At 42.2% G+C, this 24,600-nt stretch overlaps 1 protein-coding gene across 10 annotated transcripts in view; it reads left to right on the forward strand.

The window, feature by feature from the left end:
* Shal (Potassium voltage-gated channel protein Shal) overlaps positions 1-24,600 on the forward strand; it is a 468,140-nt gene that overhangs the window by 409,495 nt on the left and 34,045 nt on the right. For 4 of the 10 annotated variants that reach the window (XR_011714479.1, XR_011714477.1, XM_071676933.1 and 1 more), the window contains exons 3-5: positions 5,755-5,943; positions 15,519-15,564; positions 18,613-18,768. Coding sequence is in view for 8 of the 10 variants with exons in the window: in XM_071676933.1 (XP_071533034.1) it covers positions 5,755-5,943; positions 15,519-15,564; positions 18,613-18,719 (342 nt within the window). In the remaining 2 variants the exon portion in view is untranslated. The remainder of the gene's footprint in view (positions 1-5,754; positions 5,944-15,518; positions 15,565-18,612; positions 18,769-24,600) is intronic. The other 6 variants (XM_071676892.1, XM_071676907.1, XM_071676900.1 and 3 more) reach the window with 3 other exon arrangements.

Genomic DNA, 24,600 nt, shown 5'->3' on the forward strand with positions numbered 1-24,600 from the left:
TCTATTACACCTTTGTCTGTTTCCCTGCCGCTGTTTCTTAGAATCATTTTACATTTTTTTCGTAATACTTTTTTTTTTGTGATTTGAATCAGTCAGATATATGTCCTTTCTCCTACCATGAACTAGTGGGGGAGCTTATATGTCTGATTTCTATCCATATGTTCTGATATATGCCATGCATTCTTATCTCTCTGTGTTCGCCTATCTAATCTACTGAGACATGATTATCCTATTTACTTTATCATTACAATGAGCCCCTCGTTCCCTCGTCAGGATAAATGCTTTATCCACACTGCTAATGAAGTTCCTTGCTTCGTCACTTCTAATGATCTATGAGGCACACTTTAGTACAAATCTGAATTGGATAATTTATAATGAAATGAGTAGACTTAATGGGTGTGAGAAGTGTGTGAATGTTGTTTAAGAAAGTTCAAGACTTGTGGTTTATGAATATAGAACCACCACCCGTGTTGCATAACCGCACACACACACATAGTGGGGAAATTACACTGAAATAGATTTAGATACACAAGAGAAACATTATATATGCATGAACACGCACACAGTAAAAGGTTTACAAACACACACACACACACACACACACACACACACACACACACACACAAACACACACCATGATCAGTGCAGGCCAGCCCAGGGGTCGGACCTACACGGGTTCGAATCCTGAGTGTAACGGTCGGCCTGCACCCAACCCAGGTGTTCATCCTCCCCTTGCGGCAGGTCGATAAATGGGAACCTGATTTAGGATGTGTGTGTGTGTGTGTGTGTGTATGTGTGTGTGTGTGTGTGTGTGTGTGTGTGTGTGTGTGTATGTGTGTGTGTGTGTGTGTGTGTGTGTGTGTGTGTGTGTGTGTGTGTGTGTGTGTGTGTGTGTCATAGTTCATATACACAAGGTTAAGAGACGGTGCAACACGTGTAAAACTCTTTCCCCAATACCAAAATCATGACAGAAATGCAGATGTGGATCACGTTTCTCTGCAATGTTTTTACATAGCAAAGAAACGGAAGGAAAATGCAGGTGGCCACAAAACAAAAAAAGAAAGTCATGTTGGATAATCCAAAGTCATGGAGACTGCGAAGCGAATAGTCAGACTAGACAAAACATTATGGATTAAAGAAGTTAATGGAACCAAGCCATAAAAGACAGGCTCCAACACAGCTGGCGACCTCCACCCCAACCAACCAACCAACCAACCAACCTACCCGTCCCTCCATCCAGCTTATCGCCAGAACCTCATGTAAGAAGAAGGACCGAGAGAGAGAGGGTGGGAGATCCTATCCCTATCATTATCCTCGAGTTCGTGGAGGATGAAATGTTTAGAGGAAGAGATAAGGCGACATACACTCGACTGTGACCGGGATATTGTGCAGCTGTTTGCTCTCCTTGCTTGAGCAATCACAACAGACTGGCTGGAGAGGATCAAGAGGAAGGCGAGGTACCGAGTGACACCGGAGTGGAAATATTGAGTGGAAGGATTTTCGAAGAAAGTCTCGGGAGACCATGTTCGACCCTGCCTCACATCAGGAGAGAGGAGGATAACAAAAAATTTCCTCCGATCATTTCCTGTGATCCTACAATCTGTGGGACATCTACACAGATTAGACCTATGTGACCGTCGTTGCTTCTCTGTGAAGTACGTTCTGAATCCCCCTCATCGACTTGGAATCTATTATCTAACCCAGTGACGTCCATTCTCGTCTCTTAAAGGGTCTTGTCACAAATGCTCACCCTTGTTTTGTGGATCCAGAGCCATGTGATAATACACATTCAGGCTCATACACACAAGGTAAAAGAAAACGAAATATACGATTCAAATCAAGCTGAAAATTTAGATATTGAGAACGCTCACTTCTGTGTTCGTAACAATTTGACACTAAAGTAATCCAGTTGGTCTGTTATCTGAACTCATCATCCTGACTTGTTTCATAACTTTCCATTTTCTTGGTTAAAGCATTGTTGACGATCTTGGATAGTTCCCCCAGTCGTATAGAATAACAGCAATAAAAGTTTGTGAAGTAAAAACAGAATATAACCAGAAAAGATTTGGAGTTACAACAGCTGGCAGTGTTGTCTTTTGGTTATAGACACTTTACTCTGTGTGTGTGTGTGTGTGTGTGTGTGTGTGTGTGTCTGTGTGTGTGCCATTATATCATGAAACACATTTAACAATCCTTCACAATGCTCACCCCATCTCCTCCTCACTCCATCACTACCTATCATCACTTCCCCTTTTGCTCCCTTCACCGATGCTTTCATTTGTTCTCTTGTCTTTCGCACATTATCTACCTCTTTTCAAAACGTTTTTATCCTCCCTAAAGCTACTAATATTTTCTCATCCCAACTCTCATTTACCCTTTTTTTTCAACCTCTGCACCTTCCTCTTGACCTCCTGCCGCTTTCTCTTATACATATCCTAATCACTTGCACTCCTTCCTTGTAAGTACTGTTCAAATTCGTCTTTTCTTTTTCTCTCTTTCACTAGCAACTCTACTTCTTTATCCCACCACTCGCTAGCCTCTTTGATCTGCCCACCTCCCACCTTCTTCATGCCACATGCATCTCTTGCACATGTCATTTCTGCTCCCCTAAGTGCCTCCCATTCCTAAATTACTCCCCTCACTTCATTTGTTCTTGCCTTTTGCCGTTCTACGCTCAAGTCTCCTATCCAAGCTTACTTACTCTCACCAACCATTTCTCCCCAACATTGTTTCTTCTTTTTCGGAAACGTCTACTAATCTTCATCTTCGCCTACACAAGATAGTGATCAGACATCCCACCAGCTGCCCCTCTCAGCACATTTACGTCCAAAAAGTCTTTCTTTTACACGCCTATCAGTTGAAACATAATCTAACAATGCCCGTTGACCATCTCTCCTAATCACATACGTACACCTGTGTATATCTCTTTTTGAACCAGGTACTCCCAATCACCAGTCTTTTTTCGGCATACAACCCCACAAGCTTTTCATCATTTCCATATATTACACTGAGTACCCCATGCGCACCAATCATACCCTCAACTGCCACATTACTTACCTTTGCATTTATATCACCCATCACCAATACCCAGTCTCATGCACAAAAACTGCTAACACACTCACTAACTGCTCCTAAAAGACTTGGTTCTCTTGATCTTTCTTCTCATGACCAGGTGAATAAGCACCAATAATCACCTGTCCCTCTCCAGCCACTTTCAGTTTTACCTACATCACTCTAGAATTTACTCTCGTAGACTCTGTCACACTCCCACAACTCTTGCTTCAGGAGTAGTGGTAATCCTTCCTTAGCTCTTGTCCTCTCACCAACCCCTGACTTTACTCTCAAGACTTTTCCAAACCATCCTCCCCTTTACCCTTGAGCTTCGTTTCACTCAGAGCCAGAACATCCAAGTTTCTTCTCTCAAACATGCTACGTATCTGTCCTTTCTTCTCATCTTGGTTACATCCACAGACATTCAAACACCCCAGTTTGAGCCTTCGTTGAGGGTGTGCACTCCTCGTTTGACTTCTGTTTTCGCTTTTAGAAAAGGAAACTGAAATACAAGAAGGGAAGGGTTTCCAGTCCCCCACTCTTGCCTCCTTTTTGTCGCCATGTATTTAGATCTTCATATTTCCATTTTCATAGTGAAGTGACTATCTTACGTCTCAAGTGACTATCTCTACGTCTCAAGTGACTATCTCTACTTCCCAAGTGACTATCTCTACGTCTCAAGTGACTATCTCTACGTCTCAAGTGACTGTCTCTACTGCTCGAGTGACTGTCTCTACCACTTGAATGTATCTTTTGCTCAGCGGACAAGGCTGTATCTTTCTCCTTCTCTGGTTTGTACCTGTGCAGTCAGGTTAATTGTTCATAACTTTTAGAGCATCTACCGTTCACAGCAATGATTTTGAGTCTTGATAATGAGTGAGTGAATGTATATGAGAATATAGATGTCTCCCTCTCTCTGGAGTACACAGAGATGTTGCTGTACAGTGGATATTACAGTCACTATATTGTAAAAGCTTTACCACACTTCCAACACCAACGCATAAAGTGATTCTCTCATTCACGGTAAATGCCTGCATGTGCACTGTAAATACAACTCATACCTTCAGAGCAGTGTGAAGAATGACCACGATGGGGTAATCATCCTTGACCAACAGACAGGTATTTTCAGCTAGGTCACAAGTCACATTCAGACCCGTAATTGCTGCTGTTATTCGTCCAGTGTGATACACAGTGGAGCAATAGCTCTTCGAATGGCTACCAGTGGGTGTATGATGTGACTCATGTTGTTATGACTGTACGTATGTCAGGTGCAACCCCCGTGTGGCCGGATTTGTAGTTGGCTGAGTGTTGGATCAGGGGTTGTGTGTTGTGGTGTTGTGATAATGTTGCTGGTTGTTCCAGGGGTAAGACTGCTCATGGTCTTTGGTGATAGTGTCTATCATTGTCAACACTGAGGAAGATGTATGGCTATTGTACATATCATGTTAGTGAATGATCCAGTAAATGTCCCAGCATAGGATAGAGATATCATCAATTTCTGTATCTTAATCTTAATCTAGCTTTTAAAAGACTTTTTATATCTATTGATTATATCTTACCATTTTGAAAAATATAGAATTATGATAAAGTTTTTGATTTTTGATGACAATTCTAACCTGAAAACAATATGGACAGTTTCACATTCATTCTAGTTTAACGTTTTCAAGTTCTATATTTCAACTCACTAACTTCTCCCTCTCAAGTACCATATTAGTTGCTGTTGATGTGTTGTAAATTCTAATCATGTTTCTCCTCCCAGTACCAACACACTATACACAGATCTCTCGGGGCAGCCAGCCTGTACATGTGAGAGAGAGAGAAAGAGAGAGAGAAACCACTACCATCATCATCATTCCTCAGCTGTACATGTCCTTCGTCCCCACATGTTCCCACAGTGTAGTCCATAACCAACTTGATCCCTATAGCCGCCCGCTACCCTCCCCTTGGCCTCCCGCCGTCTGATGCACCTAACTACACTGACAACACTCAACCTTTCTTTCCCAGCGTGCACTGCTGAAACGTGAGGAGCAACAGGCGAGTTTGAACACCTAAAGTGAGGTGGAGGAGGAGTTACTAGAAGGGGAGAGAAAAAAAAAGATAATAAGCATAAGAGAAGTAGAGGATGGGAAGAAGAAGAAGAAGATGGAGGAGAAGGAGGAGGAGAAGGAGTAGGAGAAGGAGGAGGAGGAGTAGTAGTCAGAGCTGGGCACATGAGGTCGCCTTCCACACACACTTGTGACACGCTGCATCTACTACAGTGCTCTCACTCGCCGCTACCTCCAGATTCTAGACCTAGCTTGCTTCCTGTTTCTCTCTGTGGAATAATTTTAATTTTCTTTTGTCCTTTTTACCATTATTTATTTTCTTTGAATGGGAATGTGTATAAGAGCTGCTAGACTGTGATTTGTGTACGTGTTGGTTGGTTCTTTTTTTTTTTTCTTGGTGTTGAGTCCTGCAGCTCACGGCAGACTAGTTCAGCTGCAGTCTCACCAGCTTACAAAGCACACACTCCGCCTGCCCAACTCTCCAGCTTATCTTAAAAGCTCTAAAGCCTTCCCGTGACAGGATCGCAGACACGCTGTTCTTAGGACTGTCATGTTATTATGCTCATTCAATGTTGTTTATCAAAGTTTTATCTTAATAGCATCATGCTGCACGTACCGTCCAGGCTAACATGCTAACCTCCCCTGCTCCCTACCACAGAAGGCCCGCCTAGCTCGCATCCGGATCGCTAAGGCGTCTTCAGGAGCGGCCTTCGTCAGTAAGAAGAAGGCGGCGGAGGCGAGGCTGGCAGCTCAGGAGAGCGGCCTAGAGATGGACGAGTTCACCAAGGAGGAAGATATCTTCGAGATGCAGCATCACCATCTACTCCGCTGCCTCGAGAAGACCACGGTAAGTCCGTTGCTGCAACGGTATAGCTCATGCCATCACTGTGCATCACCACTGTGCTGAGAGGTTCACCCCAGGGAAGGGATGGGGGGCAGATGAGGTGACGCTTCTGGACGCTGTCTGTAGAGGAGGTGATACCTCGAGGTATGAGCTGGTGTTCCTCATAGACTCTTGTGATGGAGCCTTGGGCGACTGACGGCAAAGGCTCTACGCATCAGGTAAGACCGCTTATGAATCTTATAAGAAGTTTGATGAATGTTTCTCAATACCAAAGGACACGAATGTTGAAAATTCCTTTCAACTATTAGAAATAGTTTGCCAGGTGATGTTAATCATATTAGAGAGGGACTCAAAACTTTCTAGGTTTTAATCTATTTGTGCGATGATGAAAAATGAATAATTTGAGTCAACTTATGTACTGACAAATATTTGGTCTAATGTAGTTTATGGAATTTTTGAGATAAAAGATAAGTTGCATCTTTCCCGTCACTCACCATAGCGTATCTTTCTTTTTTCTCCTCTCTTTACTCGTGACTCTGTCTTTCCCTGACGTGTATATTCCTGGAGGAAGGAGAATGTGTGGTAAGGAAGGTAAGACACTCGTGGCAACAACACTGCTAATTAAGGTCTTTGGCCTCCAGGTACAAACCTTTTGTCGACCCTTCAACAGCCTGTTCTAGAGGGCTCACACACACACACACACACACACACACACACACACACACACACACACACACACACTCCCACACACACTCACACTCACACTCACGTTTCTCCTCAGTAATAATCAATAACTGGGGAGATTTCAACGAGGCAAGACTCTCTATTTTCTACCGATTACATGACTAATTAATAAACAGTGTGGGAGTCTAGCTGATGCTTGATCACGTAATGGTCTTGGTTGAGACACGTTTGGTTTATCTTAGGTTGGACGTAGGGGTATGACAGTGTACATCATATCTGTACTGATGGCGATATGCCGATGACTGCAACCTTCTATGACTGCAACCTTCTCTCTGTTGCTGGCTGCAATTAACGAGTACAACACCTTCTCTATTTCTGTGCTGGAAAGTGAGAGTCTACACCTTTGTTCAACTGGTGCCCAGTTTTGTTATGTATGTGGATGGCGGTCGTCGAAGCTCAGACATAATGAACTGGTATGGTTAATATGGTGACTATACGAGGCTATACGACGAACGTTTGCCATCATCGTTAGATGGTTCGCCCTTGTTCGATATGAATGGTAAGGTGAGGGTTGTTTTTTTCCCTTGTATTAGGCATTATGTCAGAGGCTGTGAAGGCTAACTGACCTATGTATATGTGTGTGTGTGTGTGTGTGTGTGTGTGTGTGTGTGTGTGTGTGTGTGTGAGGAAGTTTGGTTCCCAGGTGTTGTGAGCCACAGAACTGTCACAATTGAAATGATATGAGTACAAGCAAGGAATGACAACAGGACGATAGAAAACGCCTTCGTGGAGGAGAAGGAGGAGAAGAAGGAGGAGAAGGAGGAAGAGGACAAGAAGGAGGAGGAGGAGGAGCAGAAGGAGGAGGCGGAGAAGAAGGAGGAGGAGGAGGAGGAGGAGGAGTCCTGTATCAAATATGAAACTGTTATGCTTTTCACCAACTTCGTCACGTCAATCGAGTGGCCTTGATCAAGCTCCTGCGAGCGATACGTTATCATTTCCAAAAACTTTCCCAGCGAAGGTGTGTGTGTGTGTCTGATGTGTAGCAGGTACGTCGGGTGATCCGGAACGTGTGATGAATCGGTAGGCGGTCTAGACAGATGAGCATGACATTCGCTAGGGGTCGTATTTACATCCTCCTATGATCCAGGCTCCCAGCAGATTTTCTTAGCGTTATAGAATGCGTCGTATAACTTCCAGTGGTGAGGCTTCGTGTGAGGAATTCATCTTCTGTTCCCGAGTTTCTGCGTCTTATTTACCTGGGGATTGCGAAGAATTACTGTGTTATCCTTGGCTGTACCTTCGACCTCAGATTCTTGGTTCGAGGTAGACGATCGAATTGTGGAGGTCGTTGCGATGGTGCACTCACGGCTGGGTGTCTTGTGGGTGGGTTTCTTGAGCAGGTTCGACGATACCAGTGTTAGTCACTCGGGTCCATCATGGCGTTGAAGTCTGTCTGTCACTTGATGCCCTTTGGAGCATCTCAAAAGTTTCCCCAGCTCAGAGAGAGAGAGAGAGAGAGAGAGAGAGAGAGAGAGAGAGAGAGAGAGAGAGAGAGAGAGAGAGAGAGAGAGAGAGAGAGACCTCCTCAGAACCGATCTTGAGAACGCCAGACATTAAGGTTCATGCCCTTGTGTTTCATCTTGAAACCATATTAGAAAAGGAGATTCAATCTTATCAAAAGGGGTTCCGCACTCCGGTACATCTGTTCCCCCAAGACCTCTAGAAAGAGCATGAGAGAGAGAGAGAGAGAGAGAGAGAGAGAGAGAGAGAGAGAGAGAGAGAGAGAGAGAGAGAGAGAGAGAGAGAGAGAGAGAGAGAGAGAGAGAGAGAGAGAGAGAGAGAGAGAGAGAGAGAGAGAGAGAGAGAACATATATCTTCGACCGGGGGGGAGGGGGGGTGTGTGGAGGGAGGAAGGAAAGGGGGGAAAAAAAAATCCCTCTTAGATCAAGAATAAAGGGAAGGTTGGAGGTGGCGTCATACATTATTGATGGAGGCTTTATACTGCTTGTGTACCTGGGCGAAGGGGGGGGGGGGGGGGGGGTACGAGGTAGGTGATGAGGTGGAGGGTGTGTGTGTGTGTGTGTGTGTGTGTGTGTGAGGGGAGTGGGGAGGAGGGAGGTGTGCAAGCGTCGTCCCTGTGTCGTCGCCCGCTGGCAGAGTGGAACGTTCCCTTCTGTCGCCACGTATGTACAAACACAACCCGCGTCTTTTCCAAAATAGGGGGATGAATAGCTCACCTCCTCAAGGCCCCAGACTCTCTCCCTCCCACCAACCAACTCCCCCTTCTTGGCTCTATATGGTGACGTCTTCTTCTTCTTCTTCTTCTTCTTCTTCTTCTTCTTCTTCTTCTTCTTCTTCTTCTTCTTCTTCTCCTCCTCGAAGCGGCTCTGTGATGCCTCGTTGGCTCATCAGCTGTGTCCAGATAATGCCTGATGGTGAGTTGGTTACACCAGGTGGCTGGTTGGTTAGAAGCGTGTCAGTCGACTTGGTTGGTTGTGCTAACGGCTAAAAGGTTGATTTTTGTGCCAGCCTGAAGGTTGGTTCGTTGGTTGGTTGCAAGGGTGGACCAACTTGACCTGTCTCGTCACACGTCATGCACCATATCATTATACATCCCCTTATTCACTACACTCTCACTCTCTCACCTTCTCACACACCGTATTTCATCATACACCCTCCATACACTATACTAACTCACAAACCATACATCATTATTTTATACATGACTTCATACACCCCACCTCCTCACTTGTCTAAGTACATTCAACATCCCCTCACACTCCACACCTAAAAGGCCATGATTTATCTCATTTTGATTCACCTCATACTTGACATCTCATCATATGTCATCCCTTATATCACCCAAACATAGTCTAAATCCCTTCACATGCACTACTTCATTACAGTTATACATCCATTCATATTCTACATCCTCGTACATGGTATTTTTCACCTGATTATACATCTCATGATTCCTCATCTTTCCACACAAACCATACATCATGTTACACATACTCCTAAAGTCCACATCTCTTTGCCATACAGACATAATACATCTGCCTACATCTTACACTTACTCATACATTACTCTCCACACCTCACACTACACAGCTCTTCACACTTTCCACCTCATTACACACTCACATTCCATACTCCATTGAATCATACATATCCACGTGCTCAGTACCTCCTCATAGCCTATATGAATATATTATATAACAACATTCTATCTAATACCCTCACATCTCATACAACACAATTCAAGAAATCAAATATGCTTTTCCAGTCCACTCCACCTCACAAGTAGTGAATCAATACATTATACACCTCCTCACACTACACACACATCCTCACACGCCTCATTTCATCATGTCATTACACTTCCTCATAATCTACATTCCATTACACCTCCTAGCACCTCGCACGCCATACCTCATCACATTATATAACCACTCTCACGATATACCTCAACTTATCACATACCGCCCTTGCATTCCACGTTCTAAAAGCCCCAGAACTGTACACTTTGCACGTAATACTACTATCAATTACATGGCTAGAACCCCTTTTAAAGAGGACCTGAAGTCTCGAGGCTGCGCTCCACTCAGGAGCAGGGAAACGAAGGACTCCACTGGAACGAAAAGGTTCTCGACGAGACTGTGCTCCTTCCTTATACCTTATGCTTCACACTTATACTACTTCATCATCATGTAAAAACCTTCCCTCCCTCCTTCAATTTCCGTTGCATTATTCATTCCTCAGAACCCAACACTCCCTCACTAGTCACAATTCATCACATTACAGTACACTGTATATTCCTCACCTCCATACACCTTCCAGCTCACATTTTACACTAGTTCCCCCTGATAGTCTACATCCAGCCAGCCATACTTCATCATATGGATGATGATCATACATATTCTCACTTTCCCTCACTCGCTATATATCATTTCATCATACACACCCTTACGCTTCACCGAACATTTACTTCCTCCTCAGCTGTCCTACACTCACTTCACACAGACATATACACACAATAACTCTTTTTCAACCTTTGGTTCCTCCCGGTGGACATGGCCAGCTTCCTGGGCGCTGCCGGAACGCAGTAGAAGGGGCGCCCTGGGGCAGGAGAGGTAGATAGTAAGTAGATTCTTTCTTACGTCAACAAGACGCGAGGCCCATAAGATGGAGAGTTTGTAGAAGTGTTGAATTATTGAAGAGAAAGCATTCACAGTTCTCTGCCAGAGTGTTTACATCCCATATTACGCTCTTGACTCGACCTTCTCACAACGTTTTACCTCTACGATTACAACGGTCGTCTTGATATCTCAGTTCACGTATGATAGCAGATGTTCATGGAGGTTCGAGGGTGGAATATCATGCTGTCCTTAAATCTCCGAATGATTAGTTGTTGGTTCCATTTCCTTGTTGTAGTAATGTGGTTTTCGAACTTATTACTTTACTGGCGTGTCAGAACACCTATTCTTCCGTTATCTTTCTCGTGGAATGTAGACAGCTTCTGTACGTATGTCATCTGTCTGTTATACACCTGATTAACCAGTACCCCACTGTTCACTATGTACCCAACATCTGGTTGTTATACTACCTAAATCCTCATTACAATCTCACTACTTGTATCATCACAACATCTGGTACTTTACTGACACTATCCATCCCTCTTTCTTATCACCTGGTTGTTGTTTTATTGTACTCATACCGTCACAACACCTTGTACTTTACTTACTACACTTTTAATGTACTTTTTTTTTCCTCATTACCTGGTACGTTACTGTAGTATTGATACCTGTTTCACCTAACTTGGCTCTTTACTGAACAGATGTGTCAACGTTGTCGTAACATCTGATGTTCTGCCTCACTCTTAGTACCTGCGTTGTCCTCACATTTGCTATTGTACTGCCTGATATGAACCGGGTCACAACAGCTCGTACTTTAATGTCCCAGTTAATGAACACCCGCGTCACCTAACCTGGTGCTTCATGTGTCACAACCCTGGCGCGTTACAGCGTTATTTGTGCCCATGTCACGTCACCCGGTATTCCCACTAAACTAATAATAACGTCAGGTGTTTTATCCGAATATAATTAGCAAACTGGCCTCCCTGTTCGGACTGTCAAATGTTGGACTTTTGTCCTGATATAATTAGTAAACCCGATCCCAACTCGAGCGTTCGACTGTAATCGCCATAATGAGTAGAATTCTATACGAGGTCAGAGGTTTGGATTCCACTCGTCCAGATGGTAGTAGTATGTTTTCACTGATCACCGGATGGTTTCGGTAGAAGGTAGAGAGGCCTGCTCGGGCTTGAAGAAGATGTTAGGTTGAAGAAACATGTATGTATTTTGCGTTTTAGCAGCGATTTGATATGTACACATACTCACATACGATACATACATATATAAACACATGTATACACAAACTTTTCATCCTGAACCTCTGGCTGTGTATATGAACCGACGGTCATCTGATGAGGCAAAGGCGCTCTTACCAATCAGTTCAAAGCATTTCAAACCATTAGCAAGCCGGCTTCTGATCGGTACACACACACACACACACACACACACGCACACACACACACACACACACACACACACACACACACACACACACACACACACACACACACACACACACACACACACACATTCGTCCTGGAAAATACTTCAATTAATTCCCAGTGCAATCTGATAAGACCCAATTTGACGCGATAAGGTAAAATGTAGTTTCATAGATGCGTAAAGAAGTAGGTACACGAAAGCATACTTACATATTGATATATTACAGGTGTATTTAACAACTCGAGGTCCTGATGACAAAAACGAGTGTGAAAACTCTCCATATTTACTTTGAATGATGATATTTGGACAGAAGATTCCGTTTCTTTCCAAAGATCGAGTGTTGGAACGAGTCCAAACGTCTCGTTTTTTACTTACACGTATAGTATGTTGTGTATTTCGCGCGTCTATAGATATATGGGGGTAATGGTAAATAAGGATATTCAAAGAAATGTGACAATTAACTAGCTCATGACACTTGGTATTTCACTGCATATCATTCTATCACAGAACCTTATCCCGTCACTGCAGTATTGTTACCTGTATCGAAACACCATTATAAACATTTAACCAGACAATACAAAATGCAAAAATCTTCCCAGATGTCAATCTACGATCTCTATGAAATTTCACCCATATGTACCTGTATTAACAACGTGGCTGCATGCAAGATTTCAATGTCAATTTCTGATTATCTATGAAGTTATGATTAATTGAATTCAGGAGACGTGACACTTGTCGCACTCGCAATTCTGGCGAGTGTTTCTCGAAGTAATGTTTGATTCTCGTAATTTTCTTCATCATGAAGATATTCAGCTGCAGTTTTGCTCTATTGCACAAATCCTACTTGGCCCATCCGATTTTTGACTCGTCTTTTGCACATTTCTGATACTTTTGGGGAGAGAATCACTTCACGACTTGCTTTTGTTCATTCGTTAAGGCAGTGAGCGCATTACTGTGTTCGTAAATCGTTTCACAAAGCTTCGCAAAAATGCTCAATCTCGCTAGAGTTACATCCAGTCAACATGCAGTTGGAAACAGCTAATGAAATCACCATCAGCTAAGATTCTATTCATCAAAGACATTCAGCAATATAAACTTTGCTTCAATAGAAGAATCAAACTCAAAATGAAAGTGTGGCTGGGTTCGAGATCATGAAGAGAGAGCAGAAATTGCGTAAATTTGTGTCCTCATACCAGGGGTAGCTTAACCAAATATGCAATTACCTAACATCATGAGCTTTTAGTTTGATTAACGTGCGTGCATTAGGTGTGTGTGTGTGTATGTCCCGCTCTGTTTTTCAGTTCATTCACCTTCAAAAATAATTTCATGCTCCTGCTGGCTCTCCCAGAGTTCACTCAAGCTGAGCAATTGCATCAACTTAGAGAAACAATATTTTTACGAATGAAATGATTTTGAATTATAATTGCAAATTACCTAATGACTATTCATCTACTCTCAGGCTTTCGCATATGATTTGAGAGTCAACGTGTTCACAAAAGGCTCTCAAATACACATATGGCAAAAAAACGCCTTTGATATTATACAATAAACCGAATATAATCTTGGTTACGATGTTTACAAGATCGAACACTTGTGTCCTTGAATTTCATGTAAACCAATCAACTAAATGATATGTTGAAATGGCATCCAGCATTGATCTATTCGCGAAGCTGAAGGCCAGGTGGCAAGACCCGTAATGGGGTGCTTCATGAAGACAATGAGCTAACTCATCACTGTGTTCACAGGAGCTTCATGGGAGCGTTCGAAAAATGCCTTCCAACGTAATTTTTTCTTTTGTCACGAATAAATACAACGTACTTCCCAGTCTACTGTAGCTGGTTGTGGTGATGGGACTCAGGCAAATGAACACTAGGACGTGAATATGACTGCGTGTCATATGAAGGTGATCAAATGTCAGCCGAGATCCTCTTCATCTTCACTTTATGGGCGGGAATGAAGCAGCGATGACACCGGGTGACCGAAAAACGAGTCTTTGCTGAAGGAGAACGTAAAGGCAAAATATTGGCTGCATTATCTGAATAATCGTTTAACACAGACGAAGAAAAACGAATCCCCAGGAATATGTCCGCTTAACCACCCAGCTGAACAACATATGAGTTGCTGTCATGATCTGATTCATCGCTGTTAACTGCGAGCTAAGCCAGTTGAAAAGGCGCTACCACGCCGCAACCCCCTCAGTACCTTCATCAAAGACAATGTTATCTTGGCTTTATGCAAAGTAATGGCATTCTGCTTCAGGTCATGGCCATCTATGTGGTGGCATAGATTAGCAAAGTTCGTAATGGTTTTTACATTCATTCCCTGCCCTATTACTGGACGATATGTTATGCTTAATGATGGTGGGATTGGACTTGAGATGAGTATACAATAATCGAAATGAATGAATGGAGAGTCACAGCGTCAGGCTTGATGAAACCTGACACATTTTAGATACTCATATCCTTTAACTTCCTCTCGAATCTGTAATGTACCACAGATGGATGGAGTGCAGCTTGTTCTGGTGGCAACCTTGAGCACCAAGGTATCTAGCACTACGAAGTTGTAGTTTGTCAGCGAAGTCCTGGAAGACAAGAGGTTCGTCTGGAGGCGAAGGTCCTCCCGCTTCCTAATGTCACTGGATGATTCTTTAAGGGTAAGGGGCTGGCGCGCTGATGGAGACCGTCTGATGCCTCGCTGGCTATCTGTGTGAGTTCCTGTGGCTTACCCATTACCCATTAAAGGATCGGATCCTCTTAAGTGAATTCAGCGGTCGCCTCTGTCCTATACTTGTTAGCAAAGACCACATTATGAACCTGAAGCTGTAAGATATGTGTGTAAACGCCGTGTTTTCATTTTCCTTTATTCTCTTAACCAAACTGCGGTAGGTGCGTTCTCTGCAAGCTGCGATGTTCGACGGACCTCCGTGTCCACAATTGATTTTTAATTTTTTGCTGATGTTTTTATTTATGAGGCGGTGGACATACGGCAAGTTTGTTCCTATAATTTCAAGTGTTGTGTGTGTGTGTGTATGTGAGGTACCCTGCATCATCATGTTTCTTTATCTTGATCGACTTGTGTTTTTCATTACTTTTTGTTCTGTCTTTTTCTTTCGATATACTAACGTTTCCTTCGTCATCTATTTGTTCTTTGAAGTGATGCCCTGGCTTTGTGATACAGGGAGGCAGGGTAAGTTCAGCCGTACTTTACCAAAGTGACTGTCATGATATTCTTATGAAAATTCATTGTATTATAAGATTAAATATAATCTGTATGCGAAAACTTTTGCTGAAAATATATTATCACATACTTTGTTTACAGGGATCTGTCATAGACGAACATTATCACGAACTTTCCGAGTCTCCAGGTGAGTTCTCTATGCATTTTTTTCCTGCTCAAAACTCACTCCACAAATCCTGTCTTTTTATCATTCTAGCTATAGGACGTGGGGGAAGTATGACCCTGTGTTTCCCCCCCTCAGAAACATGTGTGAGCAAGATACCAGAGGGTTGCCTCCCACACTACCCTCCAGAAGATATGGTCTGTAGAAGGAAGGCTCGGCCGAAGTAACAGCTCATATAATACCTATCTATTTCCTCTCATCTGAAGATCCTTGTTTGACTTTCATCTTTCCCCGGCGGTACATCTCCTGTGCTACCACTGGTTTACCTCCTGAACTATCCCTGGGTTTACCTCCTGTGCTATCTCCGGGTTTACCTCCTGTACTACCACTGGGTTACCCTTGTCGTCTATGAGTTGACTTCAGTGTATCGCAGTAGTGTAATGGCTAGGACTGGTTGACTTCTACCCATTAGATTGATGTCTTCAACAGGAAGGCTGAAACATAGCTCACCCAACAGAGCAAAGGCTGACTACGCGTAGCTCACGCAAGAAATAATTCCTTTTTCCCCTCAAACTGTTGGTTCTCACGTCGTGTCTTCATCTGCACTGCCTCGGCTGTGGCTGACCTCGGCAACTGGTACTTTGCAGCGTAGGTCTAATGTGTCCAAGGAGGAGGAGGAGGAGGAGGAGGAGGAGGAGGAAGAGGAGGTCCTTTTAACTGAGACTTCTGACGGGGGAATTTACTTGAGACGATCAATTTTTTTGATCCCTACGACGACATACTAATCTCTTTCTCGCTCCGGAACCGGTTCCTACATCTCATACGATTATGACTATAATACCTTCAACACGAATTAGTTGACTTGTTGAGGGTATCATTTTCCCTTTTGAATTGAGTTCTACTTAAAGAGTATCACGTCCCTAAGCAATAAGCATTGGGGATGGAAAATAGAAGCATCTTTTCCAAGAGTCGACCAATCTCATTCAAGCCGATTAAGTAAACTTTATCATGACATCGAAATGGCTTCTAGTTTAAGAGTTCGAAGGGAGCAGACCTCCTCAGACCCGGTTACTTAAAAACGTTTTCTTTTTTTTGTTTTTCATTTTTGATAAACTTCTGAAGGCAGAAAGAAGCTTTGTTAATCTTTTTTTTCTAGACAGATGGCATTTTTTTTCTTCTATTTTTTGACTTACCCGAATGCTTTCAGGGGTTACCAAAGGAGATTCAAAGTCCCTAACCTTGCGAGCTTGGTACTTCAAAGGATTTCTATTCAAATAGCCAGAAATTCTTTGAAACGGCCACTACCCCTCTCCCGGGTTTCTGTGTTTCTCCGAAAACAAACTCATCAACCTTTTAGGGATTTTCGAGAAGCACTTCTTCCTGAACCAAAGCTTTTTTGTTTTGTTTTTACAGCAAGTTCGAGTGCCCCCCAGACGTCATCTATTTTTTTGCGATGCTCTTATTTCTCCTGGTCATTCGGTAAATACAGTTTGGAAGAAAACGAGTCTTGATGAAGAGCCAGTGAGCAAGTTTTCCCTTTTTCTTTAGCCCTTGGCTCACTCGTCCTTTCTTAACAGCCTTTTATTTCAAGCGGATGACATTGAGACGATGTTGGTTAAAACCACGATTTATAGACGTGGCGATCTCACCAGGGCAAGAACGTTGTTTCAGCGTCGTGTTCTTGCTGGAAGGAGTGTTGGATTTCACGGGAATAACCTTAAAGTCGCTCGAATGTATTCCTTATGGGTTCTGAACCAGTATGGTAACGGAAGGAGGGGCCATCAGAAGGTCAGTGGCTTTCTCTCACACTTGACAAGGGATATATACATAGTGGGATAGTGTTGAAGATTTCTTCAGTTGGTGCTTGTCGGCCTTTTTGACCCTGGTAGTTAATAGCCTTACCAACCCAACCATCACTTCTCTCGTTCACTGGCCTTACCTCTGTGGAGAACTTATTTCTATAATCTGTCTTCTTGTTTATCATTCAGTGTTATACAGATGGAATTTGTAAATGATGTTAGATTATATCTCTGCTGCAGCCTTCTACGAGTTTTGGTTATGTGTTCTGCTGCATTTATTCAAGTAGTTTAAAAGGAATTCTGTAAAGATATTTTGTAATAGGCGAAGGGATGAAAATACGTTTATAGTTCCTGCAAGGCTTTAAGTCCTCAATCTTCATGATTTGATTTCTGCCAGTGTATGTGAACCTGGGGAAGTGCATTTGGCCACTGAATCCAAAAGAATGGATAAGATATGGTTGACTTTATCATTTTAAGGAGGTGAACAAGTTACTTTATTTATGATTAATGTTTTACTTTCGAGTGGCTTAACTATAGTTGGTATTTCAGGAAATATAGAGAACTGTGGAATCATCCAGATAAGTTACCAAGTGGGTCTTTTATCAGTGTGTGGTAAGTGGTGATTTTGCTAAGTGGTTATATTTAGAAAATATGTTTGTGATTTCCTTTTTTTTTTTTCTTTGGTAATTATCACTCTTGTCATGTAAGTTATGAGACTGATTCTGATTTTCATGCAACTGATTTTTTTCGTAATGAACTTTACTTTGTTTTTTTGCAATATCCAAGTTTTACGAATTTCATTGACTGACATTCATAATCACTTTACCTTATATGATGATTAATGGAAATTTGTGGCCTGAAGTCCAACATCAACTCCTTGTTAAACTGCTTTTTTTTATTTCGATGGGAGGAAAGTAAGTCTAGAATTATCCATGGTATTTATGATATATTTTTGAAAGTAATTATACTTTGTCTGGGCCTTAGGAAGAAGATCTGTTACAAGCACACCCTTAACCCCTGAGTGAGTCTGTCTTTGACCTATGTATTTCTTACACCAATTTTCCTTTTCCATTATGACTCCTTTGCATTCATGACCTATGTATGTATATTGTGGGTACCACGTTTTACCCACAATCCTTCACTACCACCACCACCACCACCAGCAGGAGGAGGAGGAGGAAGAGCCACCACTGAAACATCGGGGTCGAGTTGAGTTTTACCCCCACGACACACGGGTGCAGTCGCTCTCTAACCACCCTCACCCTTCCCACAGGACCGAGAATTCGTGGAGCTGGAGGTGCCATACAATGGACAACCGAACCGTCCAGGCAGTGCATCCCCACCCCAGAGTCGGAGCCCATCGCTCTCCAGCCACGCTAACTTCACGGTCACCTGCTGCGGCCGAAGGTTTGGGGGGAAGTCATACCAGGTGGGCAAAAAGGCATGAGGCAGACCTGTCTTTCTCTCGTAATCATATGATGATGTTCTGTTTGCCACATACCTCGTCAGTCGATCCATTTCGATCTCATGATGAATCCTGAATACCAGAGTTAGTCTGTGGGTAATATGTTACTTCAATGTTAATGCTGCTCTCATGCCCTGTTGAGAGAGAGAGTTTTATGAAGCATATTTGTATTCATCAATGATATGTCAGAAATATATTTTTGCCTTGCACTCAAAATACATTTAATGATTTGTTATTTTTTTTTTAACAAGTGAATTACATATTGACTAGTAGACTTAAACATAAGAAGAAAATTAATGAATATTTGTCACTAAAACTGTACGACATATGGTAGGAAGTTTAGGGCTTATGGCAATTGATCTAGTGTCGTAGTGGTTCACGTTACACCAGTAGATTACACGACTGTACATCCCAGTAGAAACTGTGTTTATGTGTAGGCATTTATACGTTTACAGAAATTATATATATATATATATATATATATATATATATATATATATATATATATATATATATATATATATATATATATATATATATATATATATATATATATATATATATATATATATATCACCGACCAAACAAGGAATCACGCGCAACGTACATGAAATTCACTCCCCACACATCAGCAGTTATACACAAACCAATTCTGGACCAGAGATACATTCCCTTGGTGTCCTGTGCGAACGACTTATCCGCTCCACCCTAAACTACGCCTCACCTATGTGGTCATCCATCTTTTCGAAAGTTAACATTAAAACTGCAAGTCACAAAATAGAACATTGATTGTAGTCATTAGCTGCTTAGCAACGACAAATATTCAATACCTACTCAAATATAAAAATCTTCCAGTATAAGCCGCCTTAACATCCCTAAAACCCATTTTCTTTGCACCTGTAATAGACCTATTCACATTCAACCGTCAACCAATAAGCAGAAATATAAAGCTTACCATCACACAATCAGGCCCCTCCTCCCTTAACAAAGCAGACCATTAACAAAACATATCTTAACTGTAATGACCCAGAAAGCATCAAACAACCGCCCTTCCTCAACCAAGCCTCCAATTCACTCCGCTAGACATACAACCATCTGAAACTACACACCCCCAGGCATGTACGAGTTAAGCTTTCTCGTCTAGGTTCTGGACACCATCCATCCTCTCTAATACTACAAAGATGTATTCAACAAATCATAAAACCCCCCTCATGCCTAAGGTGCAGTTTCCTATGGCACACGAAAGCAAATACACATCAATACACTTCTTCACACGTGGTCCTCTCCCCCCACTGGTCCACTATCATCACCATTCTACATGTCGACAATCGTGGACTGTGAAACAGATAAAAGAAAAAAAAGATATATATAAGACAGTAGCATGACAGTAATCACACAGCGTCATGAGAACCCCACGGTTGAGGGCAAACCAGAAGTCTAAGCTAAAGAAATTGTCTTACACAAAGTCACAATCTCTCTCTCTCTCTCTCTCTCTCTCTCTCTCTCTCTCTCTCTCTCTCTCTCTCTCTCTCTCTCTCTCTCTCTCTCTCTCTGTTTCTTCGTGCGAGCGCTGTAATTAAGATCACAGTCCTGACTTCCGTAGTGGGGGCTACACGGCCTTATTCCCTCCAGCCCTGGGGTTGGTGGTGGCCTTGGGCTCTCATTCCCCACGTCTGGAGGGCCACTGTGCAGTGAGTGAGCATCTCCAGCCACGACAGAACCCACCATTATAATGAGGGATTGCCACTCACTCCAGTTGCTAGGAGGTGCCATACTCTGTTCACTTCTCCCTCAAGGATGATCTCTCGTATTGGTGAGGTCCGGGTTTTTCCTGTGGTTTCTCTCGTTGCTCGCTAGCCACAGAGGGACAGGCGTGTGTTTGAGGACTAGAAGTCCTCACACTTTCACGTTCTTCAGAATCTGTATATTAGTTGAAGATTCGAGTTATGTTTTTGAGGCTTTTGTGTGGCGAACATCATGACCGAGCAGAGTGTTGGTTCAGTGAACCAGTTCGTAGCAAAGGTTCAGTGAACCAGTGAAGGTTCGTAGCAAATCTTCAGTGAAGCAGTGAAGATTATTAGCATAGGTTCAGTAAACCAGTGAAGGGTTGGAGAATGGTTCATTTGAGTAGCTGACGTATTTCTCTGCTTGGTTATCTATATACCAGACGAGGTCTTCCAAACTCTTCCTTAGTCGAAGACAGTGCTTCTTTCTTCCTCTTCTTCCAGGTGGGCCTCTGTCTCGGGATCATGCACGTCTCTCCCGTTGAGAAACGGTTTCACTTCCTGCTCGACCTGGAGTCTATCCTGGAACTTCCTCAATATTCTCCTTTTCTTCCCCTCTGGAAACTTTACCACTTCTCACTCTCTACGGATTCTGTGCTACGGGAATCTTCCTCTCATGGTTACATCTCCCTCCTCCCTGGTATAGTGAGGTGGAGTTCCTCCTCTTGGAGGCTCTCACTGTAGACCAGTAGAGTCCTGACACAAGCATCCTCTCGTGCGGTGGACGGTGAAGGTTCCACGCTCGGTATATCAGTGTTCCATGGCCCAGGGCGGCGTCGTGTCACTCTTGTGTGGACTCTGTTTGATGCACATACGACATGACTTGTGCCAGAACTTGGTGACGCCACAGCAGGGACGAGAAGAGTCAACACCGAAATCTCAGCCCATGAAAGGCTTTCGTTTCGAGCAATGTGATTGAGGGAGAAGGTCTAACGGAGGAGGAATAGTGGCTTTAAAGTGCGCTTTTCCTTTACTAATTTTCCAAGTGCGACCTACAAGAACAAGGGGATCCTCCGCGGAAGCTACAAGTCCCACTGGAACCAAACTGTTTTAAAGACATCGAGGTTCCAGTGACGCTAAGGAAGTTTCTAAACGTTTTCTTGACTTGGAATTTGGCTCTTAAAGGACATTTGAGTCATTCTCAAAAAGAGTTCCTATCCCTTTCTCTGGAATCTCTTGAGGTTTAGCTGGACAAAAGCTGCCTCAAAGCATCAGTTGGAACGCATCTGTGGGAAGCTTAACTTCGTACAGTATTCTGTGTCTTGAACAAGGACAAAGCTTAACCTACATAACCCAGGTAGTTAGCCTCTTAGTTCCTTCCTGCAAAGTACAGTGATATGATTTTTTCTTCCGCCGGCGAAGATCTACAGGAGAAGCGTCTGCTGTCAGGAGGAACTTCTCATCTCCAGGATATCCTCCCTCCAAAGACGCCGTCCCCTCTCAAAATCTGGACAGACGCCTCACATGAGAGAACATAGGGGGTCTTCGCTCCTCTAAGGACACGTAAATGCAAACCTATGGAGACGGAAAGAAAGTCATCTACACGTGAATATGAAGTAAATGCTAACCTCAAGAAATCTTGATATGAAAATCTTGCTAAAGGGAAAAGATTGAGAAATACCTTTCTTAAATACAATGAGACGACAGTGTTGCCTTTATCGAACCCAAGGATACTGTCTCTCGTTCCCTCTGGTAAAGACAATAGAGTCAGTCATATCTCAAGCACAGGATAGGAAGGTTCGTCTCCAGGGAAAATGAGATGAGGGTAATTGCAAATGGGCCTTATGAACGAAGAGGTGACTTCAGTGACGAAGACAGCGCACGCGATCTATCCCTACCTACCTTTCCCAAGGCAGATCTCATTACTACGAAACTTGTGGACCTCACTTCAGGAGTGTGCCCTTCAAAAGTCCATTGTTAAGAATATGGAGTGTTTTACAACGAACACACACTACTGATCAAACTCGTAGATGATCCTTCGTTGTACACCCAACCCGAACGTGATGGACGCGCTGTGTGTGTGGCCACTGAAAGAACTCAGATTAACACTTCAAGACAATCTGCATCAACTACACACACACACACACACACACATATATATATATATATATATATATATATATATATATATATATATATATATATATATATATATATATATATATATATATATATATATATGTATATATATATATATATATATATATATATATATGTATATATATATATATTCTTTAAAGCAGGGGATAATTGTCAGAGATTCTCCGGACATATAACCCATCCTTGTTGCCTCTCTCCTCTCCCCATTAACCCCTTCTTCCTCAGGGATAGGAACGAATCCCAATAATCGCATCCCAGTGTTCGGGATGCCTGGAGACACCAGACGCTGTGGGAGCGGCGGTGCTCAGTGTATGCTGGCTCACCAAACGGTGGAGGAGGAGGGGCGGGCTAAAGTCGTCAGCGGGAGTGGAGTGAGGCTGTATTGGCCCTATTAAGGGGAATCATTTACTCTGCTCACAGGATCCATGCAGAGGGGAAATGTTCTTTCATTTCATGTCTATCTCTTTATGAGTTTACACACACACACACACACACACACACACACACACACACACACACATTTCTTGTGATTATATATATATATATATATATATATATATATATATATATATATATATATATATATATATATATATATATATGTATATATATATATATATATATATATATATATATATATATATATATATATATATATATATATATATATATATATGTATATATACATATATATCGCAGAAGTCGGTGACAATGCACTGACATACGTTGCGTCTTCATACAACACGTCTCCCAGAGAGAGTGGGTGACAGACGAGCGTGTAGGGTAACGGGATCCCTCACTTTTCTTTTCCTCTCTCGCCACCAACTCACCGCAGACCAATTTACTTCCTTAATCATTCTAAATAACGCGGAGGGAATTCGAAACCCTAATTCTACTGTATTAGCTTGTACGATTTTTTAACTACCCACTTCATAACGTATCGTAGAAACGACACGAGTGATAATGACCATTTTGTGTAGTTATCATGCGTGTCGTAGTTCTTAGTGCTTGTAGCACTAACACGTTGCAATGTGCAAGCGATTTAATGTCGCACTTCATTTTGTAATCAAAAAGTATATGATCATTGCTACTGTAGTGTGCATGACTCTCGAATCAGTATACATGAAATTTTAATAATCTATCTTTTATTTAACAGACAGACGAAGTGCGTCCTCAGTGATGAAGACGATAGGAGAAATGACACTCAGATTTCCTTAGTACTTATACTGGTCTTGTTAAATCCAGGAAAGAAAATATTGTTGCAGTTCCTACCCTTGGTATATATATATATATATATATATATATATATATATATATATATATATATATATATATATATATATATATATATATATATATATATATATATATATATTGTGTCAGCAGGTATTACGTGTATGTTAAAGTGGCTGATAACTGGAAAGTTGATGTTACATTACATATATAACGAAAATAAAGGAAAATTCCGTCAATGAAATATGTCAATGAACTATTGAAAAGAGATTTGGACTAAACGAGTTTTAGTTTCGGTAGAAACTTTCACTGCTAACTGAACAATATTTCATAATGAATATTATGTGCTTTTGAAACTTTGTTATGATAAAGTAGTGGCCTTTATCTTCGCGAAACTCATTTCCATCATTGAATCAGAGATAAGAATCCAAAAGATGATAAGTTCCCAATTCAGTTCAACTCTTTATACCGTAAATGATAAGGACTAAGATCCTAGATATCCCATTACAATGTTAACCAGATGTATGTGTTATGTGTCAGAGATTCAGTGACGTGAATATAGAATATCTGTTATCCATACAATAGAACATACATAACTTTACATATATACCATATATACCAAGATATGAAAGGGCTTATGTAAAGCTTAAAGAAAGAAGGATATTCCCCCAGAACAGCA

This window comes from Panulirus ornatus, chromosome 2 (assembly GCF_036320965.1).
Source record: "Panulirus ornatus isolate Po-2019 chromosome 2, ASM3632096v1, whole genome shotgun sequence".
In the NCBI taxonomy this organism is placed as follows: domain Eukaryota; kingdom Metazoa; phylum Arthropoda; class Malacostraca; order Decapoda; family Palinuridae; genus Panulirus; species Panulirus ornatus.